This window comes from Strigops habroptila, chromosome 1 (assembly GCF_004027225.2).
Source record: "Strigops habroptila isolate Jane chromosome 1, bStrHab1.2.pri, whole genome shotgun sequence".
In the NCBI taxonomy this organism is placed as follows: Eukaryota; Metazoa; Chordata; class Aves; order Psittaciformes; family Psittacidae; genus Strigops; species Strigops habroptila.
Window position 1 is genome coordinate 19,401,744 of NC_044277.2, and position 25,423 is coordinate 19,427,166.

Here is a 25,423-nt window from a genome sequence, read left to right on the forward strand (position 1 = left end):
AAAAACCTAAACCCAAACGTGTGCTAAGCTGGTCTCACAGAGCTGAACAGAGACGCTGAGAAAGTCAAGATCAGAACTGAGAGAGGAATTTTGCCCATAGGACTCTGTCACAGTCCCATAACCACAATGTCAAGTTTCCTTCTCTGACTCTGAACCATTCTGAACTGTGTAATTTTGTGGGTAAATACTAGTATCCAGTTTGTCACTCACATGTCACAGTAAATTTTTACTCTCAGCAAAAACTAGTTCTTTCAAATGGAGGTACAATGGTTCCTGGTGATAATGTTTTTGTTGTTTTAGTTATGGTATTCCAACTTCTATGTTATGATGTCTTAAGAGAGAGTAAATAAAGAGTTTTCAAAGGGATAGAAGGAAAACGTATTTTGACAATTAAAATAATTTCTTTAACAATATGTTGAACATAGATAGGACACATCACTGAAACCTACCGAAACCTGCCAATTTAAGAAACAAAGTCACTACCATCTCTCCCTAGCTGTTTGCATCCACCTGACAGACTACAGCTTTGAATGTCAAATAACACTATATTGTGTATATAGCTCAATACATGAACACACCCGTCCTTCAATAGTTCAAGGCAGTGTTGCTATGCAGTATTCCATGTGCAATAATCGTAGCTGAATTCATGAGAAAAACACAACAAAGAACAAAATAGTTGCGGACCGATTACATGTCCCTTTTGATTCTAGCCCCATCTGTTTCCAAAACCAGACATTGTTTTCTAGTCCTTTGCAATTACCAGGGTGTTATATTGCCTTTATAACCAAACTACAGCAGAGACAGCTGAAAAGTGCAAAGCCTTCTGCCAGCCTCTGCAGGTCCCTTGGTACATGAAACTACAAGAAACAATGTATTGTAATGCAGATGTTCATTGATTCCCTGCAGAATTTCACACACTAGGAGTCCTTCACTGTGTGACCTACAGGGATTTGTACTTTACATAATATCCACTATATAGCGTATCATGTCCAAAGCAAAGCACCTAGTGAATCTGATCATTCGTCCCTTGCACATGCCTTTCCAGCTATCAACTTTTTTCAGAGAACAAGAAGTCTTTTGTGCTTGAAACATAAATGCCAATCAAAATAGAATACATTTCTAATGTGTATCACCTTTCATTCAGAGTTCAATGCCTTTTATGAGTCAAGCCAGTGTTCTTACCTCATGCTGGACATGCACAGTACAAAAGAATTTAGGAAGATAATGGATCAATTTCAAGTCTACAAAGACTAGAAACTTGCCCACTTGCAGATTAACATGGTTTCCAAAGACCCGTTTACACCTAACTCACTGAAAATGAGAGGTCTTGCTATGTCAGGTAAGTATTTCACGTATGGGTAAGTAAAGGACCAAGAATAGTAAACTAATACCCCCAAACTACAAACTAATAGACTTGAAGGTTTTAGACAGTTTCATTTTTATGAAGCATTTTGACTAGGATTAAAATGAAGTTTTGCATTTGAAAAAATTCTGAAAGGCTAATTGTTTAAATAAAGTTCTCCATATGTGAAATGTACATACGAATAAACGTTATCTCTAACCTAGGTTCATTTCTATAGCAAATAACTTTGAAATTAATTTTAAATTCACATATATATGTTAACTATGTGAAACAATGATAAGGAAATGGCATCCCAGCTGACAAAACAGTTGGAATGCTTGACAAGGGCTCCGGTATTCAGTGATGAACTCACAGTTTTCTGATATTTTAAGCTGCAAGTCAAACAAGGTAATGCTTATATCCAAGTTTACAGAATCTTACTGCACTTTCACATTGAATCACGAAAGGGATGTTACAGAAGTCACCATAACAAGGCAAGATGGGAAATACCTTTCAGTTTTTAAAATTTAGTACTGCCTTTTCACATGATGTTAGTGAAACCGTTTTACATGTCAATTTTATCTTAAAGCCTTACAGCCATGATTTCTGGCTAGTGGGCATCATTTCATTTTGTCACTTGTGACCACAAATGGAAATTCTTCTCATGACTTTTATCTGTTACACATCCTTATACACAGGTCATGCAACAGCCTGTTTCCCACAAAAGTCAAAGTCGCATGTGGGAAAGATGACAGCAAAGGCTTGGTTGCTACTTCCATGTTTGTTCACACAGCCACTCTCACTTTTTCATCTTTCAGGCCTGTACCAAGTCCACCAAGACTGCTGCCTTGAAGAACAGTGAACTTCTGTACGAAATATGTCTGTTAAAGGTAAAGGAAGGTTAATTACATATGCCGAAGAGTAGCTCTGGCACTCAAGCCAAATATGGCTATATTTATGCGCTGGGAGACTTCCTTAGCCTTTAAACAGGTGACTGCTCACAAACTACCTCTGGAGAATGCTCCCTGCAATGCTTTAACTCCTGCATCTCTTTGGGAAGAGTGTCAGCTGGCCTCAACCAACATCATGCCAGGGATCATTTTAACCTTTCACAAGTATGTATTACTCAGCTTCTGTCACCACTGAATTTCCTTACACAGGTGTAGCCTATTTTTCCTTACAGTTCTTAGCCCTGCATCTTCTCACTATAAGACAGAAGTGTGCTTAGTATATAAAAGCAGAGAGGTGAGGCCCTGAGAAAGTTCTGCAGGAGGAAGCGACTGCTATAGCCTGTGGAATAATTGATCAGTCCCAGCTGGCCAGGGCAAGATGGGTATCCTGGTGCTCCTACAAACAGTCCCATGTTATACACTAACAATGACTTTTAAAATATCATATATTTAAACATGTTTGTGCAATTATTTGATTATACAAGAATCTCAGATTTTCTTACAAAAAAATGGTGCGCCATTGAACCTCAAGAGTTCATGCTTTTAGCAGACATTTGGCAACGACTCTCAGCAATGCATGGATGAAGTCTGTAAGTTATAGGCACTAACTGCACCATAAATGTCAAAGAAGTACAATATAGTGCAAGAGTATTTGGGGAACAACAGTTTTAGTCAGTCAGACCTAAAATGGAACGATGCCTTGCAGAGTTCTGCAGATCAAGTTTCAGGTAATCAGCGCAAATATGGGCTATGCATGGAAAGGGACTGAGAACACTACAGTCCTTGAAGACTTGGATCGATTCAACATGCAAGACTGAAAATTATTGGAAATCCTGCATTTAATACACAGGTGTGGTAACCTCTTCAAACAGCTCCAGTAGCAGAATCCAAACCATAAAGACATAGTAGGAAGCTTTTACTTCACCTACCTTAACAGTATTCAAGTGTCAAAACAAGAGCTGCAGTGCAACGGTTAACTTGATGGCTAATATGCCCTTACTTTTGCCATTCTGTACCCACATGGCGTCCTCCTAGTTGCAAACTAGTGATGGAAACAAGATAAAAATCCACAGACATCCTCCCCCTCCAAGGTCTCCTCCCAGCCCGCACATGGGAGCCTGGCTCTTTGCTTTTAATCCAATATCCACTTCACTACAGAAGATTTACTTAGACTGCCTCTTGTCTCATAAAGGGCTCCAAAAGTCTGTAGTGATTTTTGACACTCTGTTATAATGTTTCTATGACCCCTCCACTCCCTCCTCACGTACCACACCACCACCCAGCCTCATTTTCATATGGATACAAAGCATCGGGATAAAATGATGGTTCATTATAGTGGTACAGAGCTCTTATCTTCATCCGGCAAGAGTCATTTCCTTCCAAAGATTGAAATGCAAATGTGAAAATTAATGATAACTGCATTATCTGATAGCAGAGATAATACCGATTCACTGTCAGAGTAACACACAGTCGTTCTATGATTTCCTCTGCTTCTTCACAATATTCTTCTTACTGTCAGACTATATCTATGGTTAACTATGTTTCATGGATTTTTGTTAATTTACATAAAATAGCATTTCCAAGATCTTATATCTACGACATTTCCCCAATCAAAAAAGAAACAAAATCAGGACAGTAATCTCCAAGTCCTTCTTAGGACTGGTTTGAAAAGAAAGAAGAGAGGAAAAAAAACCCAAAAAAACGGAAAAAAAGAAAAAGAAGTAAAAAGAGAAAAAAAGACTATTGTTAATGTCTGTTTCTCTCTTGCAGTGGTCTACCAACCATTCCAATCTATATTAAACAGTTCTTCTTTTTAACCCAAACTGTTTATAGTACTACTAAACAATGCAGAATAAACCCAACAATCAATACATATTTACAGTGATTCTTATGAACGGTTACAGGAAATCTATTCAGAAAAGCTTTACAAACTATCTTTTATACCAGGTAAAAGTGCAAACCTTGTATGTCAGATGTTCACTAGATTCTTTCTGATCCACATCTTGCTAAAGCAATATATCAGAATTCACCTGAAAGCCTGTTTCTCTCGCTCTTTTATTAAACATTAATAGCAGCATAGCTGAATATATCATTATTTTAAGGCACTATTTAATCTTCTGTTTGCTGTTTTTCTTAAACTTCCTGATACACAAGAAAAACACCAACCTGTAATAGCAATTAAAAAAACCAACTATACTGCGTTATACTTAACAATCCTTAGTACTTTTTTCAACAGTTCTCTGATATATATCAGAGTATATGAGTTATGATGAGTCTTCTGAGATGTAACATGAATTGTGACTTAATCCTGCTTTACTATTATCAATAGCAGAAGTTCTGTTGATTTACCGAAGGCAGAATGTTACACATGGGAAACTTTCACTTTATGTGGAGATGAATGCAAACAACACGTAAAGAATTATCATAAACTGATGACAAGAGTTTTAGGTCTTATTTTCCACTATTTTTTTTTTTTTTTTCATTTTGGATATGTGGACAAATCACATTTTCTCACTTTCTAAGAAAAAATCAGATATATTTCAAAAGAACTTCTAAGACTGACTTTCACGACCATCCAACTCACAAAATCAGCATGTTCTGCAAGAAAGCTGTGATCCTCTACAGCTATGAAAGAAAGAATATGGATAATCTAGTTGACAGTATGCTGCATGTAAATTAGGAGAGGTCCAATTCCTCCTTAGGATCAAGATTTTCTGAGTAGCGTTAATTTCACCTTTGTAAATGCCCTGTACTCAGTTCCTCAACCGCAAACACAAATAATATTTCTGTCTTGAAAGGCAGGTACAACTTCACTGACAGATGAAACACTCATGAATTATTGGACAGATGTGGGAAGAAAGTAAAAAGAACTGAGTATCACCATCACAGGATGGCGGAGTGGGTTTTGAAAATCTTTTTGGATTAGTCAGAACTAAAAACTGTGTCCCATCTGCTACAGCGAAGGAACTTTCTCTTGCATATTACTCACAGTACAGGTATGTGAAGGACTGCTAGTACCTATTCATTACAAATGCATCCAAATGGTTCAGTATTCATAGAAGTAATATATCATATATTCATTTATTCATTCCATTTTAGTTGCAAGGAATTGCCATGATCAGCCAGTCTAACTTCTCCCCCAGTGGAATCCACCCCATGTAAGAAGCCCATTGTTTGCCACAGAACTGGGTCACATTCTCTAGGAAAGTATCTCATCCTGAATGCAAACATTCCTAATGACAGGTAAATTACTTTTTATAAAATGTTCCAATAATTAACATTTCAAGAACTAAAATCTGTTGTGTCTGAAACTGTGGAGCTTCAACGCCCATTTAATCTTCTGATGCTTTTGGTAGAAAGAGGTGCCCACTGTTAATCAGTTTTTCACTCTGAATTTAAAGTAGTTTGCAATCAGGTTGTCCCTTAATATTTTCTTTGATAAAACAAACAGGAAAAGGACTTAGACCTTTTCATAATACCAATCCTTTCAATGTTCTAATGGCTCTTCTCTAAACCTGTTTCAAATTTTAACATCACTCTTGAAATGTGAATGCAGGAGACAGTACCCTGTTTTAGCATTAAACAAGACTGCTAACCAGACAAGCAAGATAATTTGAGAACCCAAACATATCCTTTAGCACAACTCTGTCTTTTGGGCTCAACCTTGGTTCACTAAATCCCAAGACTTTTTCAGAATATCTGTACTAAGACTTCAGTAACTTCTCTTAAGAATGTGACTTCATATCTAACTATACTGAAACCAAAATTTTGCTGCAGCTAACATGTCAAATTATTTAGATCCAGCAATAGTAATACCTACACATTATTCAGCATTTTCTTTGGATTGTAAACATATTGCAAAGAACTAATATACTTTAGCTCACCATTACATATTAAGTTAGTTTTCAAGATACGGTTTTTCCATAAACCTATACAGATTGGCATTTTTACTAATCCCCCTTTAATAAAAGAGCCTTACGTCACTTACTTCATTATTCCCAATGGGACCACTGTCATGTGGACAAGCCTATCATTATTCAGACCAGCCCTGATTTACTGTTCTATATTCCAGAATTTCCAAATCATCTCAAATCTTTTTTTAAAACTGAAAACAGATGATTAGGACAGTGGGTCACCTAGGTCCTAGAAAAATTAAATTAAAACTATCAGACAGCTTAAATAAGGTAGGATTTAGCAGGTTTAACACATTGATAGTTGTTGATGGAACAAATGTGCAGTCATTACCTACAGATAAATACGTTTCCAAGCACAAATGTGTTTTAAGCAGACTAGAACTATTTAAATTACTCTACCCTTTTTTCTGTCCCCCATAACTATTAAAAGTCCTGACTTGTAATAGATCAATACCAATTTTCTAATGATCTTTCTCTTACCACATTTTAAAATGTCATTTTCATTAATGTTATTAATGAAACTACTGATAGATTTTGAGTTACTTTTTTCTTTTAGCCAGGTATTACAGTTCCTAGCATCTGGTTACATCCACTGTTTTCTCATTGATTTTAAACTTGTATTTTTCTGGGGGTTTTTTAATTCTCTTCTAGGTAAAGGCAACATTGCCTTCAATTTTATTATAGCTTTTGGAAAATCTAAAAAATTGTTCTTAAACATTTCCAAGCTATAATTCATGCTTTTTCATTCAAATCTTTTCTCCCTTTCAATGCAGTTCACATTTGCTGCCTCTTAAAATATCAAGTACAGTGGACCGAGCTTATATACACAAATACAGGCATGACCACTGGATGATAAACAAACACTAATTTCTAATTATGTAAGCAATTTATCTCCCAAGATGGCATACAATAAGAAATTTCCTTATTTGAGGTTCAACAATATTTTAGTTGAGGGGCCTGGTTATCTAAAATTTTCAGAGAATTTGAGAAAGTTACGGTATGGAAGCATGAAACCTCTAGGATATTTCATTCACAGTTCCCCAAATTCAGGAGGTTTTTGCTCTTACATAGAACAGATATCCAGTAAAAATCAGAATGATCCTATTCTCTCGTGTGATGGATGGTCTGTGGAAGGCATGCAGATCTGCCTTTTGTTCATTATGTGTTAAAGCACTGATCATTGACCTCCTAGCAATAACACAAAGGCTCTAGAACTATGTACACCTACATGTATCAAAGCATCCATCTGATTGCAAACAGTATATTTAAGGCTGTAAAATGACCTCTGCTTTCCACATTTAAAAACCAAGTCTTTTCATGTAGAATTTGTTTAAGCCCAGTATTCCTTTGCAGACACTATTCCTTAGACTTTTGCTGTTGGCTATCATGGAAAAAGGATCAGTAGTGTGTGTCCATATATAGTCTATTGACTTCAGTTTCCACTATTTCAGAGTAGTCTTCTCATCAAAAAGAATTTTAAAAAAATTAGGATGAAACCAATGAAAACTGAGGATATTTTAAAAAAACATTCAGGTAACACTCAAAGGGACTACACAGAGTAGGCATTATCTCTGTAATTCCTTGTTGGTCAGTGAAGGCCACAAGACTATGCGATCTTAAAGATTGCTTCAGCAGAAACTCTCTGAAGCTACAGCACATTTAACCTTAGATTTTTCTTCATAAAAATATTCTAATTACAAAACCATTTAACAATGCAAATTTTCAAACAAAATAAAACTCTAATTAATGCCGGAAGCTTAATTTTGAGTCATCCATGAGTAAGTTGTTGCTAAGGAATAACTCACAGAACTCCAGTGCCTGGCAAGTACTGGCTCTGAAAATAATAGTATGTTCCCTTAGTGCTAAAAAACGTTTAAAAAAAAAAAAAAAAAACAGCTCTACATTTTATATGAATCCTTGAGTCATCACATTTCACATTGTCAGTTGACAGCAACTTGTATCATGCAAAATACAGTTGTTGGATTTCTGAGAAAGCTCCATCTCAGTAAGAAGACCAAAGACAGATCAGATAACAAAGAATGCATAGTCATCTGCTCTTTGAGGTAGCACCTTTAACACGAGTTGGTAAAATTGCTGAAGAGAAGTTTTTAATGGTTCCGTTTGTGCTGTGCTAAAATATGTTCTTAAATAAGCAAAATATTCCATGCTTCCTCCTGCCAAAGATCTGGAAAAAGTTATCTATCTTTGTACTGCATTGTCAAAAATTATCTTCTGTTGATATTGTTTCTTTTTACTCCATACTGTCATGAAAGGTATCTCTGAAACTTTTGTGTAAGATAGATCATATAAAAAGCAGTAGCAGCCCACAAAATGCATACTCAAGTATGTTGAAATACACCAAAACCAAAAAAGCAACAAAAAATTTGTAATTTCAGATAGAGTTTATTTATTACAAAATTAAAAACAAATCATATGTTAATCACTGAAGTCTACTATGAAGCTGGAAAAGGCCATTCTGCTACATTCAAATATTTTTTATATTATTTTACATGCACTGTAGTGTATTATATGTAGTGTATTATAATACTAAATCTGATTTTCATATAACACCATACTGCTTTATATAGAATATAAAATTATTTTATATTATCATAAAAAACATTTTAAATTACATCATAATAATTAGATATACTATGTCTTCATTTTTGTTTGCCTTATATTTTCCAGCTACTGGTTTCAGAAAATTACCATTAGTTTTGTTCTTCTCTTCATGAAGAACAGAGAGTAATTTGCAAAATCAAGCAAGGATGAAAATGTGATTGAAATATAGGATTTTTTTCTAATGAAATATTATTATTGCATTATACATTATTGATAGAATACTTCTGGAACTCTTTTCTGATGTGCTCATCCTTTTTAGGGAAAATATCCGTAAGAAAGAGATATAGCTAGTCTGAGAGGATATTTGGCTTCAGATGCCTGTTTTCCAACAATGCTATTAAAATATAGTCAATATAATGGATCTTTAAGGCCTGTTCCAGAGTCCATACCCCTGAAAACACTGCATTGAGTTCAAGAATTGCCTAAGAGAAATACAATTTACCCCTTAGCAGTAGGTGCTTTTATGGTACTACAGAGGTTTTACATATTTACATTGAAAAGATAGATGATACTTGGAAAGAATTACCATGTTACCATCACATTTTGTACCTTAGCGATGTCACACTTGCACCATCTTCACAGTGCATTATAGAAAAACACTACCATGAATTACTGTTTAACGTGAAGCTCTAACACTTCATTTATTGCAATTTAGGAGTTTCTCTTCCAACTGAAATCAATGACCAGGTGTGATAAATTATTTCTATCAGGCTAAAACAGGTAAACAAAGTCCTTGAAAATGTCAAGATATACCGTGCCTGTAGGTTAAGCTCACCATGTTGCTAAATGTAAACACAAAGCTTGAGAGAAGACAGAGGCGTTTGGTTGGTCTTCTGGCTTCAGAAAACAGAGCAGAAAAGTTTCTCCCTTAATACAACCATGGAACTGAGAACTTACTGATAAATTTCAATCCTAAAATTCTAAGCAGCAATATTTTCCTTTATACCAAGCAGGTATGTTAAGGCATTTCATGTTGAACAATTTACAAAATGGTACAGCCCAAACCGTTTTTCTACTTAAGAACTTCATCTTAGTGCTTATCAATCAATACCCCGGACTCTGAAGGACCATAAAAGAAACAGTCTATTAAAATTCAATGCAAAGCATAATGCATCTACTAAAATAGAAGTATTAAAAAATATTGGAAACTAGTTTCAGAAATTTTTCTTGGCTTTCAGCTGTTTTTTCCTACCTGGCCCATCCCAATCTTCATTCTCCACAGCAAGCTGCCCTGGTTTCTCTGACCTTGCATCACCATCTGCTGCCTCTTGGATGCCTTCTTCGTTGCCTGAAAAAACAATCAAAGAAATATAGTATAGTATTGACATATTTTAATAGTGACTTTTAGGCAGAGATCCCACAATATCCAAACAACTGCTTACATGCGTAAGTCAAAACATATGCATGTCTCTAAAGAGAGAGAAAATGAAAAAAAAAATATTACACATGTAAACATCTGTGAGTTCCCAGTGATTCAACAAGCCCTGAGTATCTCATCTTTTCTGTTCTATGGAGAGACAAATCTTGGAAATCAGTGTTTACTATGTATGCTTAAAAACCAGAACCATGACTTGCACCTAATTCTGTAAACCAATGCACAGAAAGTCATTAAGTTTGTATGCACAAATGAGAGAAAGAAATCAGCTTGTTACTCCCCAGGAACAAATGTTTTCAGTTACGTGTTTTCCTGAATTGACACCTAACTTTCTTATACATTGTGTATTAATGACACAGTACAAAAATATGATCCACTAAACAATCTGGCTTTTCAGGCAACTACTGGAGAGCTACACTTGGTATTCAGCATTTAAGGAATTGCCTTTTAAGGTCATAATGTACCAGTAAGTTCCTATGATCATTTTCTCCCTATCAAACTCTTATCTAAAGAAATGCAACATTTCTGATGAATTTCAGAATTTTCACCACCCAGAGTACCTGAGAACATCTGTCTCCATTCAGTAACTATCCACTACAAGGCTGTATATAGGACACATGTAAAAATATTATAAGGTTAAATTTGTAGAGATGACCATTTAATTTTTATTTGAAGAACTCCTTATTGAAAGTGCAGTTATTTCAGTTAAACAAAAATTCTATGCAAGCTCCATGCAAAAATACTTTGAAATAACCACTACGAAAAATTACATTGAAGGTGAGGGGTTCAGGGGTTCACGTATTAACACAAAATAATCTGGCCACAGTAATGCATTAAATGACATGTCCGAAAGCTTATCCAGAGCAGTACTTTACTGCATTTGTACATTTTTTAAATTCTTTTTTAAAATACTCATCATTCCAAGAAACTCTTGCATAGAAAGACACTATGAAGAATGGGGGAAAAAAAATCTACACAGTTAACTACATCAGTCAAATACAACTGAATTATGGTTTAATTTCTTTTTAGCAATCTTGAAGCAAACTTTTCAAAAAACTGTGGCAGCACTAAAAAACAAATTCTGTGTATTTTAGAATGTGAAAATCAGACTGTTTGTTTGGTGATATGACAACAGGAGAGCAAGAAAGAGCAGAAAGCAGACCAATTAAGCAGTAACTTGTAATTTTTTTCCCCACTCAATAACAAGAGCTTTTATTAGCAACATAGGTAAAGAAATGTGATTAAAACAAACCATGCCAGATTCCCATACGTTATCACTGGAGCTATATTTATACCAGATAAGATTGTAACCCAGAGTTTTCAAGTACATGATTATATACAAACACTATAAAGTATTAACTTCGTGTGCACATGTAATGGTTTGTAATAACATTCTTCCTTGCATTCATAAAACAAATAGTTTTTTTTCTAAGTATAAGAGCCTGGTAACTACTTCTCACACAAACACAATACTATATTCACTCCAGACTTCAACAACAAAAATATAATTCAGTGTATTTGTAGTACTAAAAATATAGCTCAGTGTACAGGCACTTAAAGCTAAAAGACAACACAAGTATCTAGTATAGTTTTTCTGTTAAACACACTGTATAATTTTACCCAGGCATTTGAAGTTCACATGCTTCAGTTCAACCTGAAGTTACATTTCAGAAGACAGTTCTAAATCCTCACGTTGAAAAAGCTATCATCTCGTAAGTTTCGTGTAAGTCGTTTTAGCTGTTATTTGTTTTTAACCAACTACCCTATTTTGAATTAGCATTTGTACAGTTACTTTCTTGTAACCAAACAACTCTGGGGTTTTTTTGGGTGGACTGAAGAACCTATCAGATATTTTTACCTTCATAGCTACTTACAGCTGCAACAAATTCTCTTTATTGGAGAGACACAATCAAGGTTCAAACCTGGCAAGATTAACTCCAGTTTTCTTCAAAATGTTGAAAAGCACTTCACAGCCAGGGCTATTCTGAGTTTCTCACTCAAGCTGCATAGTAACCACAGAAAGCTCTTAAAATGTTCTTTGCATGGAATTTTTGTACTAAAGAAAGTGTTTTTCTTCCACTGTAAACAACAGACCAACAACAAAACCAACAAAATTTAGAAGTAATAAGAACTCTAGATAGAGCCCAACATGGAAAATTTATCTCCAAAATATAAAAGTTTTTCCGGGTTATAATACATACAAGCCTGGTGTTAGCATTCAAGTTTGATCATTATTTCAATGAATGCAACCAATCTGAGTATCAAGCAAGCAAAACTATTAGAATTGAGAGGAGAAACTTGAGTGAAAAGATCAGGCTGAAGGGCAATTACAGCTAAGGTATACAATCTACAGCACACACTAATTAAGTACTTGGGAGATGAGGAGAGACCTGAATAAGTTTGTTAGCAGATGGCTTAATTTTATAGTAACTTGCTTTTTCAGTGTTTCATGAAGTATGGTATTACATGTTTTTCATAATCAAGTTTTCATGAATTAATCCATGACCTGTGCAAATAAATGCATAGAATTTACACTAAGGAAAACTTTGTTTTGCATCTAAAAGTAATTTTAATTATTTCCATTGATATTTTCTATTTTCTATTATTCATCAACTACCAAGTCCATGCGCTATACACCGGAAATATCACAACACTGATTCCTCCTGTTCTCCACACTACTCTCCCTCCCTGCTGCAGCAATCTGATAGTGAAACTAGCAAACAGTACACTGCTGTGGACTTCAGACTCCATCAGTGAAGCAAGCCTATCCCAGGCTCAGCTGAGCATCAAGGTCAGATGAAAATGGACAACCAAGTCAACCCATTTGGTGCTGAAGACACTGCGACTTTAAGAATCCAGAGGAGGCTAAGGAGGCTTAGCACAGGAGCTGATAACAAAACACATCTCAAGCTTTTTTCCTTTTCTTTCCTCTTATTTAATACTACTTTAGCAGCTAACATTTGTTTAGCACAAAAGAGTTTATTTCCTTACAGAATTTATTTTCTTTCTATTATTTATTCTTTTTGTTCATTCACTGACTACTTTCCAGTCTCAACAAGACCATTTTTTTAATATTTATTTTAAAACTGATTACATTTTTCTTCAATTTACAGGTGTAGACATTTAATAGGATCCAGGACATTATTTTTTATTTTCTTCCAAGTCAAATCAAGTCCTTTTTGCCTTATACACTACTCACTTTTCTACTAACTTGTTGATTCCTTTCTAATCCCATTGGTTTTGTTTATTCTCATGTTTGTTTCTTCATTTTGCTGCTCCATTACATTTTGCATTTAAGTTAAATGAAAAATAACTTTTTACCACCAACATTAAAAAATGGTATAGAAGTACTGGCAATCATATACGCTTTAAAATGAAGCAAAATCTGCTTCTGTTTAGGTTTTTCCTTCTGGCAATTAAAAACAGTAAGTGAATTCTGTCCTTTAAAATAAAATTATTGCGTGAAAAAAAAGACTTATCAACAAGAATCTGCAATATCATATAGTTCATTTACTCATGAGTCAAGCCTACCGGACTTTCTGTTATTTCTCTATATTTGGTATTAAAGCTACACTTTGGGCAGAATTCATCTCTTCTAAGATTAGATGTCTGAAAGTTAAGTTAGTCCAGACTACTTATGTAGGTGTTCCTACAGATAGGGAAGAGAAAAACCTCCACAGTGACTCATCCTATTCGAGGATGCCAAAGATACGAGACCCCTCTTGGTGTCTGATAGTTGAAATGAATCATTCTCTGAGACACACAGCTTGGACTAGGAACCTATCTTTAGACAGCTAAAGTTAGGTGAAACAAATCTCTGCCTTACATTGAAGTGCTGAATACACAAAATACTGCTTAACTAAGAGAAAAAAAAAAGATCTTATTCAAACAGCTTCAATAAGGTAATATGAATAGAATTTTCATCCTTATTATTTCTTACCAGCACTAACTGTTTCTGTTGCTCTTCAAAAATGGTTCAAAGTTTTTTAATGTGTTTTTTAATATCCTAGTGTTTATGCAATAGATGCAAGTGAGCATGCTAAGCCTCTGCGATTCAAGGTGGTACAGTTGGTCAGGGAATCTGAAGACTATAATGGAGACATATTACCAGAAACATGAGAAGGAGAACTCCAACATCTCTGACAACACTGACAAGTAGGAAAAGAGACTTGAATATTAACAAGAAATTTCTCTTTAATCTTTTTAACAAATTAAAGACTTCCCAATTTGTACTTAATCAGCTTGTACCACAAGAAGTTGCGGTATTTTAAAGCAGCACATGGGTTAGCAGTTCTTCTCAACCCTGCTGTTTTAATCCATGTTGTTCCTATCAGTATTAGGCTCTTACAGAAAGTCTCATACAATATAACTATTGAACTTTCTTACTAGGAATGTTATAGCAGCTGTTAGTCACTCTATAATGTATTTTGCAATCAGCTAAATCAACAGAGTATTTTTAACAATGAACAGTTCAGAACTGACAGATCTACTTTCTTGTTCACAACTGCTTATCACAGCATAGATATCATATATGTTTGCCAGGTGCTTCCTATAGTTAGGATACCTTCACAGAAGCCGCTCACAAAAGATAAGGTCATAAAAGAGATGAAAAATGTGCAAGCTTCATACACTCATGGTTTTATCATCAGACAAAACAGCTTTGGGTGAAGGACTGTACCAGTCACAAACAGCACATGGCTGCTTCTATTAGAGTGAGAGAACATTAGAAGTTTGAAATTCAGTTTGTGTTCATTCTTCCTGGCAGCATAAATGTAAACTTAAATTGTTAACATCCTAATACAGCTGTTCAGAGTGAAACATCACTTCTCAATTATAATAAATCAATTCAGAAATAAATTGTTACAAAGCCTGTAGCATTTTGTACTGCCAAAACAGAAAACAGATGTGATGCAGAGACGTGGGGAGTCACACACTGTAGACTTTAATTCAACAAGGAACATAACCTTACGTACGTTGACAGGCCAGTGCGACTGGCCGTGAAGGGGCAGGCTTTCCTGGGGCCCTCTCCTGCTTCCTGCCAAAACCTACAGTGGCAGAAATTCCAGATCTAACCAAAGAAAGATTGTGAGACCGTATGTATGAACTAGATGCCAGAGCTTCAGACGCTGCAAGTTAACATTCAAAAATTGTCCCTCGTCATTTGTTTTCTCACAATGCCTATGACCAGTAAGTAACACAGCTTACACACACTGATAATCCTGCTCTCAAATCCTAAGAAACATACTGTAAGCTGAGAATCACTGCCAGGAACCCCTCTTCAGAAGCAATACTCACGTAACTTTGAAACAAACCATATACAACTTAGAATACAAATGTACTTAATTCCTTCCATGTAACTTACTTTTTGGCAGCACACACTATGCTTAAGAATACCAAAGACATCTAACAGAACTTGAATGTCCTTGTGAATTACCCCTTTTTAAAGGATTCTATGTATGTATTTAACAAGCAGAAATCTCTAATTTTAATGGCAAGTTTTCAGCAGACATAAAACATTCTTTTTACAAAATACATGTAAATAATGGGGAAAACATCTTTAAATATGCTTTTGGTATGGAAATAAAACTCTGAGAATAAAAATACAAAATAAATTGGGACAGATGTTTCCATACATTGCCATATTTGGCTTCAGGTGTGAGGACAAGGTAAACAACTACAGTTGCTACAGTGCCATGCAAATGGATTTATTCTGCAAGCCTTGCAAGAACAGAGAGACAGAGAGACAGAAATCTGATGCTATCACTACCAGACTCTGTTATCATCACTTCATCTGATGCATATACGAAATAATTTCAGAGAAGCCCACCAAAGACAACTGAGGCACCCCGCTCCATCAACACAGTAAGTCTGAGCAAAATTTGGCCCTCAGATGATTGATTTGCTAGCGTACCTGAAAGAAATAATCAACACTTGAATGTTAATCCACTGCATTTTATTTCAGATTAATTATCTCAATACTTTCTTTCTTTGCAAGCAATTATTGTTTTCTGTCATGCTGATTAACAATCATAATTTCTCCTGGGATAAATATCATTTGAAATAACTGTATGTTTCTAGTTGCCCTAAGCAGTCTTAAAATTATTTATCCAGCAAATGTCAGAAATAATGCACTGTCTCTTAACCTAACTTTTACGAAAGGTCCATGAATATCCATGTATTGTTGAGTAGCTACATGTGTGCAAGCTGTTAACTCTCCAGAAAAACAGTACGGAAACTATTTTGGTTCATATTAAAATCACCACTTTGTTTAACAAAATGGTATCTTGACACAATGACATTTCAGCACAGTGGTCACATTAAAAAACACTGTCAATTATTTCTAACCATTTCGGCTATGGCATTTTTCTCCTGGGATAATACACTGCTGTGCAGCCACTTCATCTAGACTGCATCTGGCCTTCCTCTTTCTCCAAATGTTTGATATGTTCTCATAATCGCACTGTGTGCTTTTGAAGTCCTTTCAAGACAAGGATCACTCGTTCAAATGTATTTCCTGCAGAACAGTGAAAGTGTTCTCTAAATCGTATTCCAGACTTTCCTTCTATTAATGAGTTTTATATTTATTGCAATTTTTAGGGAGCAAATCTTGTGGCACCAGTACTAGAAATGAGTATCACTCAGACATACTGGCTACCCGAAAACTTCTATAGATTTAAAAGAAAAAAAACCCTCAACCAAGCCCTAAAAAAAGTCTTGCACTTTTTCAATCTTTCCCCATTAAAACTTCAAATACATAAACTCTATCAGACATACTTAAGTACCAACCTGGGGTTCAAACTTACATACCTCTGGGCACTTGATTAGAAAAGCAGAAGCACAGTTTTAAAGGTATTTAGATCCCCCAAACAAAGACTGCTATTTAGCATAATTTTCAAAAATTCCAGTGGAAATCTGCAATCCATGAGATGCCAAAACACTCTGCAGCAGAACAGAGAAATGACTTCAGAGGCACTCTAGTAAGTTTCAAACTCTTCGGTTTGAAGACTCTTCTGCAAGCTGATATTTATGCTTAATTAAATAACAATGCTGTTCCTTTCCCACTGCAGAAATACTGTCTGAGAAATCATCATCCAACCAAGAAAATCTCATTTTATTAGGTACAGCTGAAATCGTTATCATATAGACATCCTGTTTTCATGTGATTTCCACCCACTGCTAGGTAACAAATTGCAATATATATCTGTTCTTACGAAGTGAAATTTTAATTTACCTTGTAAACAGTTTGATGCTTTTATTTGAAATAATCAACAGTCCAGGTGCTTCAGTACAAGAAGCAGCCAATTCCCTATTGTTGGAGTTATGCTTCCAAATCCATGCTGTATTATATGTTATTTCAAAACAAGTCTAGACTTCTGAGAGTCAAACCCAAGAAAAATACTTAGCACTCATAAATAAATGCTTCTTTTTGCCTTATCCACAAGAATCTATCCAGCAATAATATGTATCTTATTAATATCTATCCAACGTCATAAATGCATTTGCTTCATTTATTTTTTCTGTTTCTAGGAGAGGCAAATTACTGCAAATAACCCCACTGCTGCCTTATATAGGACACATCTGGTGAGCAATTCTGCTTTTTGGACATAGGTTGACAACAATTTTTCAGGGAACATCTCAGAACTCTACAAAAGTATTTAGAATTTTTGTGTCAAGAACACCAAATCAGACAAAAAAAAGGCAAAATGGACATCATTATAAATGAAATTAGTAACAGATGTATAGTACACATGAACTAAGAACATGTGCTGAAATTTGTTATTTATGCATTTCATAAGATTACCCTTACCAATTTGCAATTCATATCCTGCCAAATTTCAGCTCAAATTTAAGTCAATCCAAGTTCAAGTTTTGTGACTTTCTAGAAAGAGGACATTGCACTACTTGTTTTAACCAAATAATCCCTTTCCTCATAGCTGTGATAGAATTCACAATTTCATTGTTCTTAAGACAACCAAAACGTGCTGACTGAAAAGGCTGATGTTGCTTTGATAAACTGCTTAAAGTTGAGTAAGCTAAGGAAGTGTTCCTCTCATTTTATAATTCTATACAGTTAAAATAATGTTTTCTGTTTGGATGTATGTATTTACTTCTTGAAACATGGCGTGCTTATTTCTTTTTGTGATACAGTCTTCTGTCTGATGGCAAATTATTTAATTTCTTGTTAGAAAAGTTTGCTTGTCAAACTCAGCTCAATTTTTTACCCCACTAAACTTGATGGATTTCAGTTGGACTGAAAATATGGCTTCATGGGTTTACACATGGGTTAGCAGCAAGTAGAAAAGAGTACAGGATAGAAAATCTTGTATTTGTTATCCTTGAAATCTTTCCATGCTTTCAAGTGAATGGTCAGAAAACTCACTCCAGCATTTTCAAATATCTCCTTCTCTTCTAGCAAGAAAACAGGTAGTCCTCTGAGCTCCAGTAAGAATAAATTGAGAAAGCATGAAAGGTAAAGCACAAGGCAAATGCTGATGTTAGAAGAAAAAGGTCTCCTTTCATCCTGCCAGGATCCAGTCTAATTCTGACTCAGCACCATTCGAAGGGTATTATCAGAGAATCCCCTTCTTTTCTTTGCCCATATCCAGCATCTGACGAAGACTATGGAAGATGCACAGGATTCAACTGTTTCAGCTGAATGGGATACAGGTGAATGCATGGAAACCCTCACTCTGGGGGACACGAGATTTCAACACAGGTTCACAAACATGCAACAAAAGAGGTAACCATTGTATTTTTCAAAGGAGTAACACTGTGAGTTCTTAGGCAGGTTCTTGTTATCCTAGGAAACGAAAATACATCAGCACACATACATGCCTTCTGTCTCTGCTTACTGAAAGGAATTAATGTGTCCTTTATTTACTTGGAAAGTCTACATAAATAAAAATGTAATGAGTTAAGATAAATTAAAAAAAAAAAAATTAAAAAAAATAAAAAAAAAGGAACGTGCTCCAGGAGAACAGAACAGAAGTATTGCCAGGGAAAGATAATGTCAGGCACAAGGAGGGGGGATGTCTGGTGCCAAGCAAAGCCGAGGGCTGTGCAATCACCTCTATCAGTGCTCTATCAGTGTCTACACTCCAGCCAAATCCAGAGAAAACAAGGAGTCAAAGATTCAGGTCAATAAGCTTATAGGCGATTTGCACAAACAGCTCCTCCAGCAAGGTAAAAAACAAAGTCATATTGGCTTTTCTTTTTTATTCCTTCTCTTTGAACTCCCTGGTCCAAACACACCCTGAAAATGTCAGTGTTATATGCAAGAATTTAAAGAGCTGAGCTTCTTAATCCCATTAAGAAATAAGAACAAAGTTGCCTGTAAATATCTCCTTATTGAGCTCAAAGTGATTATGGTATAGCTGCCTTATGCTGATCCTACTTCCACTTGCTATAGCAAAAGAGGTAGAAATTTGTCATGAAATCCATTACTGAAAATGAAAGAAACATTATTGATTAAAAGGTTTCTGGTTTAAAAAGAAAAGGGGGGGGGGGGGGAAGGGGGAAAGGCATAACTCTAATTTTTGATCCCAAAAAAGAAAATAGCAAGCATATTGTTAGCCGTTACATGCCTGACATGAAAGAAGTGAAGAATATTTACGTAGATACACACAGGCATACACACACAAAGTCATAGAGGAAAACAGGGCAGACAGAAATCATTTTCAGGGTGTTAAGAGTTTGGCTGGTATTATAGATGGTAGCATGACAGCTTTGCACATGAAGTATGAAAGAAAAGATTAATGCACAGTAGAACTTAGCTTTGTATATGCTTTTTCTTATATGGAGAACCACACTGCAGCTGTTCCCCTGAATCTCAAGCCTGGCTGCACAATCAGGTCACATGGTTTAACAAAAAATTCCAGTCCTAAGCTGGTCTGGCAAGCTACTGGCAAAATACTGTACACGAGCTGAAAACCTGGATCAGGTTCTGAGCTCATCCCCTCCTGCTTAAACACAATATGGGAATACAGCAGCAGGTATACACTCAGTATGCAGAAGCCTAAATATTCCCCAAGTTCTCTTCTTGCTTAGAACTGTGTATGAGTTTCAGACAGCACTGGATTCCCCTCATCTCCCTCTTCCCCTACAAATAAAGATAAGCAATGTATTGTGAACTGCAACACTGCATCAACACTGATTTACCACAGGCATACACAACACTGTGCTATAGATCCTAAAAGCATTGCATCATGAAACAACCAATCTTCATCCCACCCTATGTATCCCTCATATCCTCCTATGTCACCAACTGAAGCACAGTTAACAGAAGGAAACAGAAGCCATTTGCTTTCCAATCTGTCACCAGTAGTGTTACGGCCACCAAGTATCCTTCCACTGAGGGCTGGTGCCAATGCTGCCTTATTGATGGAGTAACGATGAGAAGCCCACAACATATTCTTTGCTACAATCAAAGAACAGGAGATTTCAACAAAATTGTCCTGGTAAGCATGGCAGCAAGAAATGGATAGGTCTTCTTTAATTGTCAGATATGTACATTCGTCCATTTGCCTCTTTCTTCTGGAAACAGTCCCACATTTTCCTTCTTGACTCTAGTCCTTCCTCCATCTTCTTCTCTTGCCTCCTTCCTTCTCTGAACACAGATACTTAACTATCTACTAATCTCGAGTGATCTCTCTGATTGCTCAAGGTAACTTTTCCTTTGAAAGTTAATCCCTCATTGAACACTTCTGCTAAGAAGGTCACAAAGAACTGTAATTTGTTTAGCCAGATCCCACCCTTATGAAGTGGACAAGGCTCCTATTCTCCTTGCTTTTTACAGAGGTGTCACTTCCATATGAGTATGGCAAACCTTCCAAGTAATGGATGAGAGTATTTTTTTTTATTTATTTTTCCTGCCAGTATCTAGGCAGGGTGACAGCGATCAGAGACTAAAAAGCCAATGATAAACTTCTTCACAGCCCAAATGAACTTGACTTCATACTTTGCTTTTCATCCCATCATCTCCAACTCCGTGGCTTTTGTACTGTTCTGCTGCTTGTGCCCCTTTTTTGTAACCACTCCCCTACTTTTGCCTCCAGCTCACTTCTCATGTCTCTGTTAGCATCACCTCACTTTCTTATTCCTACCTATAAAAGATAAAAGTTAATCTGTAAATACTACCCACAAACTGACAAAATGCAATACATTATCACATCCTACCAAAGTTTTCATTTCTGCTTTAAGGATTGAGACTAGTGCAGCTTTGTAGTGGAAAAACACTATGACTATTATTATTGCTTTTTCTAAAATATTCCCTTTCCCCCAACCTCCCTGTCAAAATTGCAAACAAATCAAACTTCTAACTGCCAACTATTCCGAGGCTCTTCTAAAATATTCCTTCTTGGATGGGAAACTTCATCCAAAGGTTAAAACTCACAGTTAGAGGCTTAAACTGATCCCTGACAAATACTAGGTTTCTAATTTCCATTTTTGCTTTTAATATTTACATGTTTAAACACTGTTCACCTCTTCAGATTTGAGTGTAAATGAAGACTACACAGGAATAATTATTCACATGTAGCAATGTTAATTCTGGTTTTGCGGTATTGCAAACGTGAGGAGGAGGTGGAATTTTCCAGATTCTTTGTCATAAAAGCCATTAATGAGTAAAAGGAGAAGAGAAAAATAATAGCCAAAAGTCATAGTTTGAAAACGGAGAAGTTGTAAAATGACATGTAGCTCAATCAATGTGATTAATTTGCTTCACACTTTGCAGAGGCTTTTGCCTTTGCTTTCTAATTCTGGCAACTATTCTGCTGAATCAATCTCACAAATTAATAAGGTGGGAATGACAAGCATGGCTTTATAAAGGTTAGCTGTTTGCAATTTAGACAGGAAGAGACTGTTCTCTGCTTATAATATGATCAGACATAGTTTGACTGGAAAACCTCTTCAGTCAAAAAGCCAAAGTTATCAAGTTGTGAACCTTTAAGTAAGTCCTCTACTTTCATTCATCTGAATGGTGAGTTCAGTAAATTTTTGCTGTCAGTGCCTAGTTTGGATAGTTAAAAGCCTCTGGTTTTAGGTGATGTTTGGATTTACACAGCTGGGGAAGTATGAAGCCTCACAAACACCTTGTCCCTAACAGTTGTGCCATTTGTTGCTCATGTCTCTTGATTCCTGCAGAAAGCCCCACCACTCATTTGCTCTCTTGTTCTGGGTCAGCTAGAAAGAAACTCCAGGGAGGGAAACAGGGAGCCAGGATAGATGAAGATTTATATCCAATAAAATCCCCTTACGTTCTAGAACCTTTAATGGTCTATGCTAGCAAGAGAAGAATGCAGAGATGGCATAAAGGACTCATGTGCCAATTCTGATATCTTCTGGGAAAGAGAAACCTGTCACATGAGAAAATGCAGATCTACATTAGTTTTTCCCTCCTCTGAAGATATCTGTGGTTTACAGGCTGCCAATACTGTCAAAGAGCAAAGCAAAAATCAGAAAGTCAGGCCCTCAAAACAGAAATTAGAACACATTTATTTTCTCTCTAACCTATTTGGTACATACGTCATTTTCAAGCTTTCATTCATAATGTTAAAGAAAAAAATACCTTTTTTGAAAAATAGCGTATTTCTTATACGATCTTTTAATTTCAATACTAAAGCAATACAAAGGAAAAAAAAAAGGTTATGAATGATTAACAGATTCATGAAAAAACCATGATAATTACTCTCACTTTTAGTATTTACTACATAATACAGTCACAAACCCTTTCACTAAGAAAGGGCACAAAAAAAATTATGTGCTTTCCAGATTAGTTTTGTCTTCTTGGGTTTAATACTCAGAAAAACCATACGTGGCCTCATGCTAACACCACTTAACATGCGACACTGAATAAGCAGGACATCCAACAGAAGATGAGACAATAATAAAAACCAATACATATCTAGTCTCCCACTCCATCCTTTTCCAGGGATATTCTCAACTTACTTCAAAGTGGGACTTTCTGTCTCACTGCCTTGGCTAGAAGTAGATTAGTGGTTTTATGTGCCCCTTCATCCTCAGAAATTTCCTTTTCAACTTTTCTTCTGCAGCGGTTGCAGTGGATGGGTTCAACATTCTTTTATGACTACAATATCCTTGGAAAAAGAACTGCTTGGGAGTCAAAAGTATTCAGCTTGAAGAATCAGCAGATGTCCTTAATAAGACATATGATAATCAAGATTCAGATTTAAATGTATTCCCATTTAATTTCCTGATCTTTTTTAATACAGTATTCAGTGGATTCAGTGTTTTTCCTGAAAAATGTGTCCATTCAAGGGAAGTGCCAAGATATCCTCAAATTCAACATGAATTTGCAATACTGATTGCCATAAACAAATATGTATTTTTCTGAATTTCAGCCAAAACAGTAGTATTTCCACTCATGTACCCTAGAAATGCAGTAAGAAATACAGAGAAATAACTAAATCAAACTGATATGAACTAATACTGGTGCATAGTCTTCCGCTGCTGACAGAAGGAACTCAAGAGACGCCGGTATAATAAGTATGCAAATAGTGGTTTAAACAATTATTTAGTAATGCCAGTAGCAGGAACAGTACTTTTTCTCAGCTAAGGAAAATGGTGTCTGAGAGGCACATGAACAAGTTAATGCACAGTAATTGAAGCATGTGTTTACAGCACAGTTATAATAGCACTTAACTCCCCATTTGTAAAGCATTTCCATTCATAATCTGGTCTCCCTTCTCAGTAAGATTTGTAGCAGCTAAACTCTAAGCTGTTGACTAGACTGACTTTGATCTCTTAGGATACTAAGTACCAAGAACCTGTAGAACAAAAAGTAAATTACATTTTCAAAGGTTTGTAAGCTACTTAAAGGACATGTAGAAAACATGGTTTTTTATGCCATCCCCACTGATGACTGAAGACTCTAGGAAAGACTAATATTCTGTAGTCATAACACTTGACTCTTCAAAATCAAGTAGATTTATTCTACTTTGTCAAAGACAGATGAAAATAATACAAAACCAGGACCATATGAAGCTATCAGGAGAAAATGTACATCAATATCTGGGAAAGGGCAGACAGAAAAATCAATATCCAAATGCCTGAGGGGGTTGTGGACTAACAGAAGAACATCACCACAACAACTCCAGCTATTTGATAGGCATCCTTACCTGCAGAAGACAAACAATAAAGCAATCAAGCGGAAATCTGGCAGGAAGAAGGTTAAATCAATGTCCTAAATAACAGTACATGATAGTGCGCTTTTCGTCAGTTGAATAGGAAACAGCGTACTCTTGCAGACTGAACACTGGGTAAGGATGAATTGGTGTGGTTTATGCTAAAATACCTCTATCTTCAATAATTTGCAAGTAACAAATGAGTCAAAAAGGCATCTGCAACTTTAAAAGTTATCCTCTGACAAATCACTACTTTTCTATGATGCACAATAAGTTCTACAATAAGCTCTATTTTAATACTAGAATCTACAGACACAATCTGTTTTTCTAGCAATGTTTCCTAGGCAAAGAAGCAATGAACAGACATGCTGCATTGCTGGCTTTGGATCTGATAATAATTGACTTCTGAGGCCTGTTCTCTACAGTTAAATATATAGAAAATAACATTCTTGGAGGAAAACATTAAAGGCAAGACAATTCACCTCCCTAAAAAGTACATTTTCCAACACATTTAAATATTTACCCCTTATCAGACTTCACTCCACAAGTGACTCTTTTTCCTATTTTTAAGGTACTATATTAATAGGACTTTTTGTACGCTTCAAACAACAACAACAAAAAAATATCTTTTTGACCAACTGGGTGGAATCTGACCAGTATTCCCTCAGGAGGTGGTTACAATGATTACCTTTATTACAAAAGTATTCCACTTCTTCACAGCTCAGATTTTCAGGCTCAAACTCTGCAGAAAAGCTTTCCTCCAATGGAAAGTCTTCTTTTGAGATAGTATCATTTTCCTCAGACAGGCACTCTTCTTCTTCATCCTCAATGGCATCCTCAAGCGGCCCTTTAAAAAGAATCAGGAACACTGTGGCAAAACCATCTAACAGGACAATGTGAAATACAGCCTTAGTGAACTCATAACTGGAGGTCTTTGGCTAGTTTTTCCTTCCACAGCTGTGTTGAGCATTTCTTAGAATGAGAAAGATAACATTTTATGGAAATTGAAACTGAAAGTGACTGTTTGCCTGATGACTTCAAATCAGAATATGCAAAGTATTATTAATAATATGTGTTAA

At 35.8% G+C, this 25,423-nt stretch overlaps 1 protein-coding gene across 3 annotated transcripts in view; it reads right to left on the reverse strand.

Moving 5' to 3' along the window:
* ZFPM2 (zinc finger protein, FOG family member 2) overlaps positions 1-25,423 on the reverse strand; it is a 311,861-nt gene that overhangs the window by 224,655 nt on the left and 61,783 nt on the right. The window contains exons 2-3 of one of the 3 annotated variants that reach the window (XM_030503577.1): positions 25,033-25,191; positions 10,021-10,116 (exon numbers count right to left, since the gene is read on the reverse strand). In XM_030503577.1, coding sequence (XP_030359437.1) covers positions 10,021-10,116; positions 25,033-25,191 — 255 coding nt within the window. Of the gene's footprint in view, positions 1-10,020; positions 10,117-25,032; positions 25,192-25,423 lie in introns of those variants that run through there. The other 2 variants (XM_030503595.1, XM_030503585.1) reach the window with 2 other exon arrangements.